This window comes from Gossypium hirsutum, chromosome A06 (assembly GCF_007990345.1).
Source record: "Gossypium hirsutum isolate 1008001.06 chromosome A06, Gossypium_hirsutum_v2.1, whole genome shotgun sequence".
NCBI classification, from domain to species: domain Eukaryota; kingdom Viridiplantae; phylum Streptophyta; class Magnoliopsida; order Malvales; family Malvaceae; genus Gossypium; species Gossypium hirsutum.
The window spans coordinates 11,788,437-11,802,803 of NC_053429.1; the positions used below are offsets into that span (position 1 = coordinate 11,788,437).

The 14,367-nt window shown below is 34.4% G+C and overlaps 1 protein-coding gene across 8 annotated transcripts; it reads left to right on the plus strand.

Moving 5' to 3' along the window:
* Nucleotides 1–789: 789 nt before the first annotated feature.
* Nucleotides 790–9,509, plus strand: LOC107962650 (transcriptional corepressor LEUNIG). 8 transcript variants are annotated; one of them, XM_041115120.1, is made up of 18 exons: nucleotides 790–1,029; nucleotides 1,580–1,677; nucleotides 1,791–1,900; nucleotides 2,458–2,805; nucleotides 2,882–2,967; nucleotides 3,125–3,212; nucleotides 3,344–3,419; nucleotides 4,120–4,169; nucleotides 4,903–5,205; nucleotides 5,321–5,431; nucleotides 5,738–5,980; nucleotides 6,480–6,597; nucleotides 6,713–6,822; nucleotides 6,995–7,144; nucleotides 7,616–7,771; nucleotides 7,888–8,004; nucleotides 8,580–8,786; nucleotides 8,911–9,509. In XM_041115120.1, the coding sequence occupies exons 1-18, from the start codon at nucleotides 998–1,000 to the stop codon at nucleotides 9,052–9,054; spliced, it is 2,547 nt and encodes an 848-aa protein (XP_040971054.1). In that variant the 5' UTR covers nucleotides 790–997; the 3' UTR covers nucleotides 9,055–9,509. The 8 variants fall into 8 exon arrangements, with proteins under 8 accessions (XP_040971054.1, XP_040971055.1, XP_016754597.2 ...); XM_041115121.1 differs by having other exon boundaries at nucleotides 5,324–5,431; XM_016899108.2 differs by having other exon boundaries at nucleotides 802–1,029; nucleotides 4,900–5,205; nucleotides 5,321–5,494.
* The last annotated feature ends 4,858 nt before the right edge of the window (nucleotides 9,510–14,367 follow it).

Genomic DNA, 14,367 nt, shown 5'->3' on the forward strand with positions numbered 1-14,367 from the left:
CATCCTAAATTTAATCTCATTTTGCAGAAACCTAGTAAGTGTTTCCTGTCTATGTTTATTTTATTTTGGTTTATTTCCAGTATCTTCGATTATGTTTTGTTTAAAAAATTTTTAATTGTTAAATATCTATTTAAAAAAATATTTAAGGCCTTTTAAAAAGTAATATTTAATTAAGTGCTAGATAGATTAAAAAATTAGTTAAATTATACTATTAGTCCCTATATTATGTGTAAATTATAAATTTAATTTTATACTTTAATTTAATTATTTTCAATTTTTTTACCTTTTTTAAATTTTAAAATTTTCAATCATATCAAATGATAACCATTAATTTTATTAAATTAAATTTTGTTATTCCAAAATTTTACATAAAAAATATATTATCACATATATAATAACATGCCAACTTGTTATTTTCATGTAATACTTACAAAAACTACATCATTTTAATTCATAGATTTAAGAATTACAATTTGAATCAAGGTTGAAACTTTAAATTTAAAAAGAAAATAAGATTAAAAATAATCAAATTGACAAATCAAGAGTAAATCTAAAAGTTATGCATAATACAACGCTAATAATAACATTTGATCTGATGAACTCAGCTGCTATCATTTGTATTAGTCTTGAAATTTCAAGATTTAAAAAATATAGAGACTAAAATTAATTAAATTAATATATAAAAATTTAATTCAAAATTTATGTATAATACAAGGATTAATAACAAAATTTGACCAAAAATTCCCAATGCTGGACAGCTAAACAAGTAAGAAAGCCTCAACTGTTACCAAATAATAATTCATGTATTTATAAAAGAAAAAATGGAAAAGATGCTGGATTATTCTTATGAATATAAAATATTTTCGTAGGATTGAAAAGCTGTTTCTTCAGAATTTAACATAACCAATTTTCCTTGCATCCATTAGTAGTTTGCTGATTTTAAAGCCTTTTTCTTTTTTTTTTTTGGTTTTTTTAATCTTAAAAAAAACCTACAACCATGTCGCAGACTAACTGGGAAGCTGATAAAATGTAAGTTCTGTTTATGCTGTGTTTTTTGTTTCCAAGGGTTCTTTTATTTCATTTTTTTTACTAATTTAGTCTAGGGTTTTTGTGTTTTAACTTCTGGACTATTAATGAAGTTTCCATTTTGTTCATTGACTTCTTTTTTTTTCCTTTTTAAATTCATTTTTTGGGGTTGTCCATGGATTTAGTACCGCATACTGATTTAGGGTTTTGTTGGAGACCATTGCAAATGGTTTTTTCTTGTTTTTTAATGCTCCCACCGTTATGTTTTTCCACATTATTATGAAGAATATCTTGATAAAATTATCATCTAAGACTCTTTCGGATCAAATAGTGCAAAATTTATAACGTAGCAATGGAACACAGCATTCTGTTTTTTGAAAATGCTTTTGACTTCAAGTCATGGGTTGTGGAAATTTCTAGCATTATATGGTGATACATTTTTTTTTTGGCTAATGAAGGTTTTCCAATGAATTAAGGTTTAATGTCCTGCATTTAAGTTGTCTACTTTTGTAATAATCTGATAACTGAATTATTTTATCCTTTTTGAGAACAGGTTGGATGTGTATATATATGATTATCTGATGAAGAGAAAGTTAAATGCTACTGCAAAGGCATTTCAAGCTGAAGGGAAAGTATCGACTGACCCAGTAGGTATGATATGCCAAAAATAAATAAATCTTGCGAAGAAAGATAGCTTCTAGATGGTTAGAATTTAATTTTCTTTTTTAAACTTAATGAAACTGATTTTTTAATGTGTTTTCCAGCTATTGATGCACCTGGTGGATTTTTATTTGAATGGTGGTCTGTATTTTGGGATATCTTCATTGCGAGGACAAATGAGAAGCATTCAGAAGCTGCTGCATCTTATATTGAGGTGTGTTTGTGGATGCTTACTAGCATGTAATGTTGCCTTTATATTTGGTTTTCAAGTTGTATGTGTTGCCCTATTTTTCTTGGTTAAGCTCTCTCTGTTTTCTAGCATATACAGATTACTAAAGTTGTTTCTGGAAAATAAATTTCACTGCATGCTAAAAAATTTGGAGTTGGATTTTTAATTGATACTGCTATATCTGCTTCCCTGGTATTTGCTCCCATTATTTTACTTGTCTTACGTTTTCTCTTTTTGGGGATGGGAAGTTCAAATGAGTATGACTGAAACGCCACGATGGTAATTTTTAAGGAACAAACAGTGGCTTTTTTATTTTGTCCCTGGAATTATTGGTTTCCTTGGGCACTGAATGTACTAAAGGTTGTGAGCAATGTATTTGACTTCCATACTAAACAAAAGTTTTGTATAATGTGGAATGGAATATATCATTTCAAATTTTGTTTGAAAAATTTTCATTTATGTTATTAGTCATTTTACAATTGCTGTTTTGATGAGTTAGTTGAGCAAGTTTGCTGTTTAGTTAAATTGTTTAAAAATGGCAGACTCAAATGGTCAAGGCTCGAGAGCTGCAGCAGCAGCAACACTATCAGAAGCCTCAGCAGATGCAGATGCAACAGCTCTTATTGCAGAGGCATGCTCAGCAACAGCAGCATCAGCAGCAACAACAACAGCAGCAGCAACAGCAACAGCCACAGCAACAGCCACAACGCCAACAGCAGCAGCAGCGAAGAGAAGGGACTCAGTTGATAAATGATGCTGCCAGTGGGCTTGTTGGTGAACCTCTCATGAAGGAGAGCAGTGCAAGTGCAATTGCTGCCACAAGAAAGATGTATGATGAGACTTTTAGGTTTCCACGCCAAAGGGATTCCCTGGATGATGCAGTTGCTAAGGTACATTAACTTGATAGGAATGATCCAACCCTTTTTCTCTCATTCTCACAGTTTCTGACATCAGATAAGTTTGCAGCAATTAGGTGATAATTTAGGCCAGCTTCTGGATCCTAATCAAGCCTCAATGATGAAAGCAGCCTCAGTGGTTGGCCAGTCTCCTGGGTATTTTTCAATTTTCATGTGTCTTCTTTTTTTATTTAAAAAAAAAAAGTCATGTATTATTTCCTTTATTTGCTTGGTCATGTATTATTTCCTTTATTTGCTTTGTTATGTCTTTGTTATGTTAAAACTATTAGTGACTAAACTCTACTCCTTACAGGCAAACACTGCATGGCACACCTGGAAATATATCAGGTAGTCTTCAGCCAATGCAAAATCGAGGTCAGCAGATTTCAGTGCCCACCCAGGTAGTTCATTGTCATTTTATCCTTTTTTGTATATATTTTTAATTTTTTAACTTCAACTGCAGGATTTAACTCCCCCCCCCCTTTTTCCATTTAGTAATTTTGTTTGTTTTATATACCATATCCTGATACAGGATTCAAGGAGCGAGATCAATCCAATGTTGACTCCTAGAGCTTCTGGTCCTGATGGATCATTAATAGGAGTTCATGGTAAAGTTTTGACCTCCAGAGAGCTGTTCCTTTATTTAGACTTTTGTACTATTATTTAATTGTGAAACAACTACCTTAAAATAATAAAATATCCAACATTTATTGCACTTTAGGTGCGCTGAATATTCCTTTACTCTTAGTAAACTGAACCAATTGTTCTACTTGAAATGATCCTTGTAACACAATGTGGCATTGGTGAGAGCGTGTACCTCTTGGAAGGTTGTAATTACAGCAAACCTTCTAAGCAATAGAAGTTATTGGATGTGAAACAACTCTTTGAGTCATTGATACAGAGTGCATTTGGCTTAGATGAGAAGAAGTAACCTTAGTTATTGACTCCTTTGAATTTATTGCTAGAAATTTATTACCACTGAAATGAACTGCCTTTTTTAAAAAAAAAAAAGGATTGAAGATTTTGGATTATACTTTTTAACTTTGTTTGACAGTCTCAATCACTTGTCATAGGACCTTGTTTCAGCAGGATGTACACTAGTTTCCTCTGACCTTTTAGATTGGTAAATCAATATAAATTACAACCTGGTTATCTCATTGCTATAGTTGCATAGTCGCATGTGAATTGCTTAAAACTCTTTTAAGTTCAATGAATTGCATATATTCTTTTATTTTTTTTGCTAACATTGCTTTCAATATGATTTTAAGGTAAAACTTATTGCTTTTATTAACTTATGTTGTTCTTAAGGATCAAATCAAGCTGGTGGCAATTTGACATTGAAAGGATGGCCTTTAACAGTGAGTCTTTTGACTTACAGTTGATATCAAGTTGCTATTTCCTCCATATTTACAGTTTCACTCTCTCACTGCAAATGATCAATATTGGGTTCAATTTTTTACGTTTATTACAAATGTTAGGAGCCATTTACTGCTAGGTTGTGAAGACAATTAGTGTGTTTACTAAATTTAAAATACTCATGGCATGTGTTATGCTATGTTAGGGATATCTGTTGAATAAATCATTTGTTAATAGCACGTACATATCTTGCCCTGAATGAAACGGATGTTTATGCTGCATTTCTGATTTCCTGCAACTAATTTTTAGTGCATTGGATAACAAAACTTTCACTACTCTGCTTAAAAAAAGTTTGCTGCCTTGGTTGAAGGGTTTTTATGGGTACGTGGGCAAACCCTTGATATTGTGGCTCATGGATTACTCCTGAAATAACTTTGTCTAATGGATACAGGAAGAGGACTAATTTGTATGTAGAATTATGACACAACTGAAATAATTCCTGTTCTTTCTAAATTGTTCTTATGGAAAGTAAAGTGGAGTAGAACAACCAAGATAACTTAATCTTTTATCTATGGTTGAAATCTGATAATGATTGTTGACAGTGCTGCATAAAATGTGTATCAGATTTGATTTGTGGGTTTTTTGTTCAAATTTTATTTATATTTTAGTAAAAGTAATAAGGCATGCAAGATTGATATACGGTTTCCTTGTCTAATAGTATCTTACCAACAGCAGGGACTGGACCAACTTCGATCTGGGCTTCTCCAGCAGCAGAAAACTTTGATTCAGACCTCTCAGCCCTTCAGTCAGCTTCAGTTACACCAACAATTTCTTCTTCAAGCACAACAAAACTTGTCACTGCCATCAGCAAATGATTTTGAAAGTAGAAAAATGCGAATGCTTCTGAACAATCAGATTATGGGTCTTGGGAAGGATGTCCCACTAAATTCCCTCGGCGATGTGGTTCCCAAAGTTGGATCACCTATGCAAATTGGTTGTCCTGTGCTGCCTCGTGGAGACTCCGATATCTCAGTTAAGGTATATTTATCTGTACTGCACATCAATTGACAATTGTTATTATTCCTGATGCTTTCATTAGATTTGAAGCTGTTGCAGCTTGCTCACTGTGGTGTTCCATGTTTTTTATTCACAGCAGCAACAACTGCATCAAAATAATCAACAATCACAGCAAATTGGACAGAATCCACTTTCAAGTCAGCAGTCTCAGAATTCAAATCCCCAACTCCAGCAGCAAGATAAAATGGTTGGTGCCTGCAGTATGATGCCTGATAGTAGCATATCAAACACCTTTAATGGAAATGACCAGGTTTAACATTTGCTGGGATTGGGATGTTAATCATGCTATCTATACACTATTTTCTCTCTGTTTTATTGTTTGTAGCTTCTTCGTTCCCCAAAATCCAAATATTTTTTTTTAAATGTATGTTATAGTTATACATTTGGATTCTTTCTGACCTATCCCATGGCCTGGAATTGGAATACTGTAACAACCTCATTTATACATAATTTGGCCCAAAATTTCTAACTCGGTACTACATCCTTGCTTAAGGCTTCAAAAAATCAAGTCGGCCGAAAGAGGAAGCAGCCAGGGTCGTCATCAGGTCCAGTCAATAGCTCGGGAACTGCGAACACCGCTGGACCATCTCCAAGTTCACCTTCCTCACCTTCTACTCACACACCTGGAGATGCCATTTCAATGCCCACATTGCCTCATAATAGTGGTTCCTCTAAGTCTTTGCTTATGTTTGGCTCTGATGGCTTGGGTTCCCTTACATCAGCTTCTAATCAATTGGTAAAGATCCTCTCCATCTTTTGATTAACATCATAGTCTTGCTTCAGTATTTTTTTTTTAAGTTCTTATTTTCTTGTGGTAATGAAATTTACATTTTGGCCCTTTATCTTCTAGAAAGTTCCTGAAGCAAATGTTTGGAAGCTATCATATGCTTATCTGATTTAGGTATCACCTGAGAGGATGCAGGAAATATAATTTAGAATCTTCTAAGAGGTGAAGAAATGTATAAAATAGACAATGTAGTAAAGTGATAATTGTTTTAGATAGGCTCTTTAACTTTGAGAATCAATGCTAACTTGATTTCAGAAGAGATGCTATCAGAAGTGAAATCATTAAAAACCGACAATCTACATGTTTCCAGTCTTAGTTAATACTGAGCTACATAAAAGATTGGGTTTTATCATTAGACACATCAATTGGAAGAATTTACACACTGCTGCTAGTTATTTTTCTTGATATTCCATTCTGCTGTGGGGTAACTTGACATAGTAAATCACAGGCTGATATAGACCGTTTTGTGGATGATGGGTCTCTAGATGATAACGTGGAGTCATTCTTGTCTCATGATGATCCAGAACCTAGAGATAGAGTTGGTCGGTGCAGTGATGTCAGCAAAGGTATGATTAATGTTAATTTTCTAATTATTGATTGCATGTGTTTCCCCACAGAAATTACCTGCAATTTCTTACAATGACTGAAATGCTTAAAGATTTAACAATATTGTAATCTCAGGCTTAACATTTATGGAAGTCCAGCTTATCCCAGCTAGTACAAGTAAAGTAGAATGTTGTCACTTCTCAGCAGATGGGAAGTTGCTTGCTACTGGTGGCCATGATAAAAAGGTACAGTGTGATTTGATTTAATTTCATAGTATTTTTTCCTTCTGTGGTATTAAACTATGTAAAACTTTTATTCTGGCTGATAGGCAAGCTTCAGTGCTATTCTAGCTGAAGTTTTTAATTTTTCTAGAGGAAACAAGTTTTAACATGTTTGCTTGATGATATCATTATGCAGGCTGTGCTTTGGTGCACAGAGTCATTTGCATTAAAGTCTACTCTTGAAGAACATTCTGAATGGATAACTGATGTTCGCTTCAGTTCAAGCATGTCAAGGCTCGCTACCTCTTCAGCTGACAAATCAGTCAGGGTTTGGGATGCTGATAATGTTAGTAAGCATACATCATTTTATCATGGAATGTCTCATCTGATCACAGTTTCAATCACATTATAGCTGGGTCTTTAATAGATAATATTTTTAATCCGCTTCGCAAATGACCGATTCTGCTGTGCATTTTTTGGTTTGTTGCTTTTGGAAACTGCTTCAGTATGCAGTTGCTGTATGACCTACTTGTCAGAACCATCACCCAACAGTATTGACTGCTAGGCATTAAGAACATAAGAAAGGAAGTCCACTGTTGCAGCTATAGATGGCTTAATGAGATTTCTGTAGTCAAGCCCTACTTAGTGAAGGGTTTGTTAGTTGGGTCATGTTGAAAATTGGTTACTAGAAGACTCTGAAAGTAATATTTTTTATGGATATTAAGTTTTGTCACGTGAAGCATTTACTCATGGGAATTATGCCAGTGAAGTTCTCTTTAAATTTCATGATTTATGGATGCATGGTTCTATTTTGCAGCCTGCTTACTCGCTCCGTAATTTTGTGGGACATTCTACAACTGTTAGATCACTTGACTTCCACCCTACCAAAGATGACCTTATCTGCTCATGTGATAATAATAGTGAGATTCGATATTGGAGTATTAAGAATGGTAGTTGTGCTGGAGTCTTGAAGGTATATAGCCTTATGATTCATTCTCAAGAAATGGTTTTGTACAATGCTTATCTCTGTTTTTCTTTTGCCAATCCTATTTTTACCATTAGTGCCTTTCTTTTTTCGCCTTTAATCAGGGTGGTGCAACCCAGATAAGATTTCAGCCCCGTGTTGGAAGGTTTCTTGCTGCTGCAACTGATAATTCTGTATCCTTACTCGATGTAGAAGCCCAAGTTTGCAGAGCCAAATTACAGGTCAGTTGGGAGTTTGCTATAGTTATCATTTAATTTGATTTTGGATCTTGTAACCTTCAAGCAAATGGGTTTTGGTAATTGTTAATGGGATGCTCTTACACTCTAGCTTTGTTGCATATAGACTGAGAAAACTCTGTGACCATGATGTTACACGATCATAGTTTCTTTGTGTATCTGTTGGCAGATGCAAGGCCTTTGAAAAGGTCTTGACAAGAATGAATGTAGTGTTTTGAGTATTGGACGGTTGTATATGTTCTTTGTGGGAGTGCTTTCTAGGAATAGGAGTCTACATGTTCTAAAACTTATACCTCCATGGCACATAACTTTTCTATTTGGAGGTTTGGTTTGAATGATTTGGCATCCTGTGGTTTTTCCATCAATGCTGCTAATCCATTTGGTTCTTTTTTAACTAACAAACCCTCCAAACAAAGCAGACTTTTTGCCCTAAATCTTATTACTTTGACTATGGAAAAATAAAAATCTTCTAGTTTTTTTTTCTGTCAAATATTTCTATCATGTCTCTTTTGCTTCAATTCTGTTGATTATTATTTTCATCTTATCAACTGTCATTGCAGGGTCATAAAAGTGTTATTCATTCTGTGTGCTGGGATGCTACCGGTGAGTTTTTGGCATCTGTAAGTGATGATTTGGTGAGAGTGTGGACGGTTGGATCTAGTGGCAAAGGAGAATGTGTTCATGAACTGAACCGTACTGGCAACAAATTTAACACTTGTGTTTTCCATCCTTCTTACTCTTCCCTATTGGTCATTGGCTGTTATGAGGTGAGTATTGCTTGCCTTCAATATCATGTTTTTAAGCTATCCTTGTCACTTTGGACTGGACTGCCTTCGTTTAGTTTCTTTCCCCATTTTCCTAACTCAATCCACTAATTATTGTGGCAACCAGACACTGGAGCTTTGGAACATGCTTGAGAACAAAATAATGACACGACATGCACACGAGAATCTAGTGTCGGCTTTGGCAGCATCAAATAGCACTCGCATGGTTGCCTCAGCTAGCCACGACAAGTGTGTGAAGCTCTGGAAATGATTTTACTCCCTGCATTTTATCCACTCTACTGTTAAAATGGTATAGTTCCTTGCACTAAAATATATAACAGGGTTTTCTGACATTTTTTTGTACTTAGCTCATCCCAACTATTCTGAAGCAGCAAAAAAAAAATAAAAAAAATGGTGGTGGTGCTTTGGGGGCCCGGGGGGGGGGGGGTTAGATTTGTCCACCAAAGAAGAAAAAATGTCAAACCTTAGGCCTAACCAGTCAACTTTGAGATATCATGTCTTTTGTTAAGGCAATATGTTGGTTGGATAAAGAAGAAACACGGTTTAAGGATGTGTAGCACTCATATATATATATATCAACATTAGAAGATTAGAGAGAATTTTCTTTGAACATATACTGAAATATTGTTGAAAATTTGATGGATGTTGGAAACTGTAATAGGCAGGATTTGAATTCGACTTATATTGGAAGGGTCTTTTTGATTATTTTTTTGGGGGGCTTAAAATATGCTATTAGTAGAATATGTCCGTTGGTCGCACTTTGCATAGATTAAAAGTTTAATCAAACATAATATTTAAAATAAATGAATAAAACTGAAGTAGTTTGATAAATTATGGAATGAATTGAAATATGACAGAAGAAAATATTAAAATGTTAAAATATATGAATGTGTTACATTTATATAAATTGAATTATTAATGTGTAAAAAGTTATATAAATTTATAAGACTTAACGCACTAAAAAAAATATGAAAACATGACCACAAGCAAATAATTTTCTTTAGATCGAATCACAAATACAAATTATGTACAATATCTTATGAATTACATTAATGATATAAAATCATAACACAACATAAAGTGAAAAATAATATAAAAATGACATTCAACTTCATCTATTTCTTAAATAAATAAAGGGCAATTTGATTCACTATGACAAATTATGCAAAATGTGTGATGAATTGAGATGTGACACAAAAATTACATGAAAAATAGTTGGCTTTTTTCGTGATTTGGTCTTACAACTATACTTGTTTTTTTCACATTAGTCGTATACATATATTTTTTTATTTTTTTGATATTTAAATTATCATTTTCCTCCAATTTCACCCAAATTATAGTTTGAATACCAAAGTGTGATAAAACAAGTCGAATTATCAAAGTGAAAAAACCGCATCTTTTTTCCTTCAAATTCAATCACTATAATAAATTAGGTGAAATGAACTGTCTAGTCCCTCTTAGTTTCGAAAATGAGTAAATTAGCCTTTGAAGTGTCAAATTTTTAGACAAAAATTGACAATTCTATTATTTATTGTCCTTAATTGCTTAATTTCGAAATTGATAGAGACTAAATTGCTCCAATTTTTGTCAGGAACTAACTTATTCACTTTCAAAATTGAGAAGGATTGGAAAAGTCATTTCACCGATTAATTATACAAATGTGAGTAAACCAATATACAAATATAAATTATTTTCTTAATTGAATGGTTATGACAATTTTTTTTTTCATAACTGGACTAACATTATTTTAAATTAATTTGGATTCACGCCTGAAGTATAGATAAATCAATTTAATTAAATTATTTTAAAAAATAAATAATAAAAAAATTATTGTCTAAAATTGTTACTATGGCAAATTATTTAAACATTTTTTATTTTGGTATTAAATTGAAGTAAATTAAAGATGAAGAAAAAGAAAACATAAGAAATAAGAAGAACATGACAATATAAAAAAAATTGCATGAACATGAATATATAAGCAGTATTATAAATCTGTAAAAAAAATTCTATATAGCGGCTTATTTATACTCATAAGATAATATGTAAGCTCTATGGATCATAGTATTTGTTAAAATGTGGTGACAAACAGCAGTATGTATGTTACCCGGATGAAATACAGTAGCATACAAACGTATTGTATGTCATCTGGATGAAGTACTTTTGTGTAACAACCGACCTGTATTTGATTTGACAGCTACTTTTTGAAGGACAAAGTTAATCAGTACTTAGCAGATTTAGAGAGGTCCTAGGTTATGATTCAGCCGTTTTTTAGCATGTTCTTTTTAATCAAATTTATTGCTCTTTCAATGTAATAGTTTAATATATGTACATTGTTTAGCTGAAAAAATTAATGAATGAGAGAAGTAAACTTTAGTTTTCTTTTTCAACATCCTTTCTGCTTCTGTTTTTTGGTTGTTTTTCTTTTGCGACTCTCAAGTCCTTGAATCTCAAACTTCTTTCATTCTTTAACCGGATTTATTGCTTTGTTGCTCTAGCTTCTAACAGAGCTTCATATTTCATCGGGATAAATTACTACTAAAACTTCAACATGGTATCAAGAGCTTGTCATCTTTGAGGGCCTTTGTTGTTGGTATTTTTCTTTATGGAGAAAACTTAAAGAGAAAGAAGATGAAGTTGTTGTTTTGTTGCTACAAGATGAGTTTTACACAACCACCACCACCACCACCTATGTTTGTTGGAGAAAACTACCACATCTGGATAGTGAAGATGAAGACTTACCTACAAGCGCATGATCTATGAAATGTGGTCGAAAATGAAACAGAACCAGCTCCATTGAGGGCCAATCCCACCATTGCACAGATGAGGCAACATAGTGAAGAGTGCGCCAAGAAGCATAAAGCAATGACTTGCTTGCAAAATGGAGTATCCAATGTGATTGTTGCTCGAAAAATGGCTTGTGACTCACCAAAACAAGCATTGGAAAAGCTAAAGGAGGAGTTTATGGGGTTAGACAAGACAAGACTACAACAACTGATCAACCTCAGGAGAGACTTTGAGAACTTGAAGATGAAAAAGTCAGAGACCATCAAGCAGTACTCTGATAGGATAATGGCCATAGTCAACAACCTTCGGCTCCTTGGTGATGATTTCAGTGAGAGCAGAGTTGTTGAAAAGATTATTACAACTCTCCCCGAAAAATTTGAGCCAAAAATCTCTTCATTGGAGGACTCGAGGGATTTATCAGCCATCTTATTGTCTAAGTTGGCAAATTCCCTATATGCACTTCAGCAAAGGAGGGCCAATAGGCAGGAAAATTATCTAGAAGGAGCTTTCCAAACAAAGGTCAAAAAAGGCTCAGGTTCAAGTCAGAAAGGGAAGAAATCTTGGCTCAATAAAAGGGAGAAAATAAGGAGAGATGTTGGCAAAAAGAAGCTACCACCTTGCCTACACTGCATAAGGTAAGTCATCCGGGTGAAGTATGCTGGTATAGGCCAGACATCCAGTGCAGAAGCTGTAAATGGTTTAGTCATGTTGAAAAAGTGTGCAAGAACAAAGGCAAGGCACAAACTCAGCAGCAAAACCAAGCTCAACCTGCTGAGGATGTTCAAGCTCAGGAGGAGCATGTTTTCTCTGCATCCTATTATGCAACCTCAAGCAAAACCAGTAAGAACTGGCTAGTTGATAGTGGTTGTTCTCACCATATGGCTTCAGACGAAAGGCTGTTCAAGAATCTTGACAGAAGGTTTACTTCCAAAGTCAGAGTTGGAAATGGCAATCTCATTGAGGCCAGAGGCAAAGAAAATGCAGTGATCAGCACTTGTTCAGGTAATAAAGTTATTTCTGATGTACTTTGTGTGCCTGACATAGACTAAAACCTGCTTAGTGTTGGCCAGCTTATTGAAAAGGGTTATTCACTTGTTTTTAAGAATAACTATTGTATTATTGAAGATCCACTTGGTCAAGAATTGGTTACAGTGGCCATGACTGAAAGATGTTTTGTGTTGAACATGAATCTGTTAGAAATGAAGGCCTATACTAGTGCTACTGACACAGCTAGTTTATGGTACAAGAGACTAGGCCATGTCATTTATAGTCACTTGGTTTGTTGCAGAAGTCGAATTTGGTTGAAGACATGTCCAAAGTTGAGGTCAATGGAAATGTTTATGAAGTTTGCCAGCTTGGTAAGCAGGAAAGATTGCCTTTTCCTGTTAATAAGGCATGGAGAGATAAAGGTAAGCTCGAATTAGTTTACACTGACATTTGTGAACCAATAAGGTCTTCCTCATTGAATGACAACAAGTATTTTGCGATGTTCATTGATGATTTCAGTAGATTTTGCTGGGTTTATTTTTTGAAGCAAAAGTCAAAATTATTTGAGGCATTCAGCAAATATAAAACCTTAGTTGAGAATCAATCAGGTTTCAAGATCAAGGCTTTGAGATCAGATAATGGTGCTGAGTATTTGTTTGAGAAGTTTCAGAAGCTGTGTAAGCAAGCTGGAATTCATCATCAGCTAACAACAATTTATACTCCTCAACAAAATAGAGTATGTGAGAGGAAGAATCAAATAGTGCTTGATATGGCTAGATGCTTATTGTTTGAAAGCAAGCTGCCAAACAAATTTTAGGCTGAGGCTGTCAATACCTCAGTGTATCTGCTTAACAGTCTTCCTACTACTGTTGTGAAGGAAAAGACTCCTTTCGAAGCTTGACATGATCTCAAACCAACAGTGTCACACCTAAAAGTGTTTGGTTGTGTCTACTATACTCTTATTCCAGCTAAGAAGAGAACCAAACTTGATAAAAGATCTATGCCTGGAATATTTGTTGGCTACAGCAGCACCAAGAAAGGCTACAGGGTGTATGATCCCTCGACAAAGAAGATTTTGGTGAGTACGGATGTTAGATTTGATGAAGAGAAGGTTTGGAGCTGGAATGATGAAGATGCAAGGTTGATTGAAGAAGATCAGTTTGACAACAGTTTGGAACTAGTTGAAAATGAGCATAGCAATGAAAATTTTGATGATGCTCTTGTGAGAGGAACCAGAACCATTGCAAACATCTACCAAAGATGTGATGTTGCAATAGTTGAACCTTCAGATTTTGAAGAGGCTACCAAGGACAGATGCTGGAAGAAGGCCTTGGAAATTGAATTAGAAATAATCCACAAGAATGGCACTTAGGAATTGGTTGACAGACCAGACTATAAGAAAGTTATAAGTGTAAAGTGGCCGTTTAGAGCCAAGTACAATGCTGATGGCTCATTGAATAAACACAAGGCTTGTGGTGAAAGGCTACAGTCAAGAATACGACATTGATTTCATGGAGACATTTACTCCAGTAGCAAGGCTAGACACAATTAAGCTTCTATTTGCCTTGGCTGCACAGAAGGAATGGAGAATTTATCAGCTCGATGTTAAGTCAGCATTCTTAAATGGCTTCCTCAAGGAGGAGATTTATATTGAGCAATCAGATGGATTTAAAGTCCTAGGAGAAGAGGACAAAGTCTATAGGTGGCCTGAAGCAGGTACCAAGGGCCTGGTATGACAGGGTTGATACATACCTGTCTAAACTCGGGTTTGAGAAAAGTGTTAGTGAACCTA

What these genes read in the sequence shown, in the direction of transcription:
- LOC107962650 (XM_016899108.2), top strand. Translation starts at nt 998, where the DNA reads ATGTCGCAGACTAACTGGGAAGCTGATAAAAT. An exon ending in ACTCCGATATCTCAGTTAAG is followed by an intron (nt 5,206 to 5,320) that starts GTATATTTATCT and finishes TTTTATTCACAG; the next exon opens with CAGCAACAACTGCATCAAAA. An exon ending in TTTGCAGAGCCAAATTACAG is followed by an intron (nt 8,005 to 8,579) that starts GTCAGTTGGGAG and finishes CTGTCATTGCAG; the next exon opens with GGTCATAAAAGTGTTATTCA.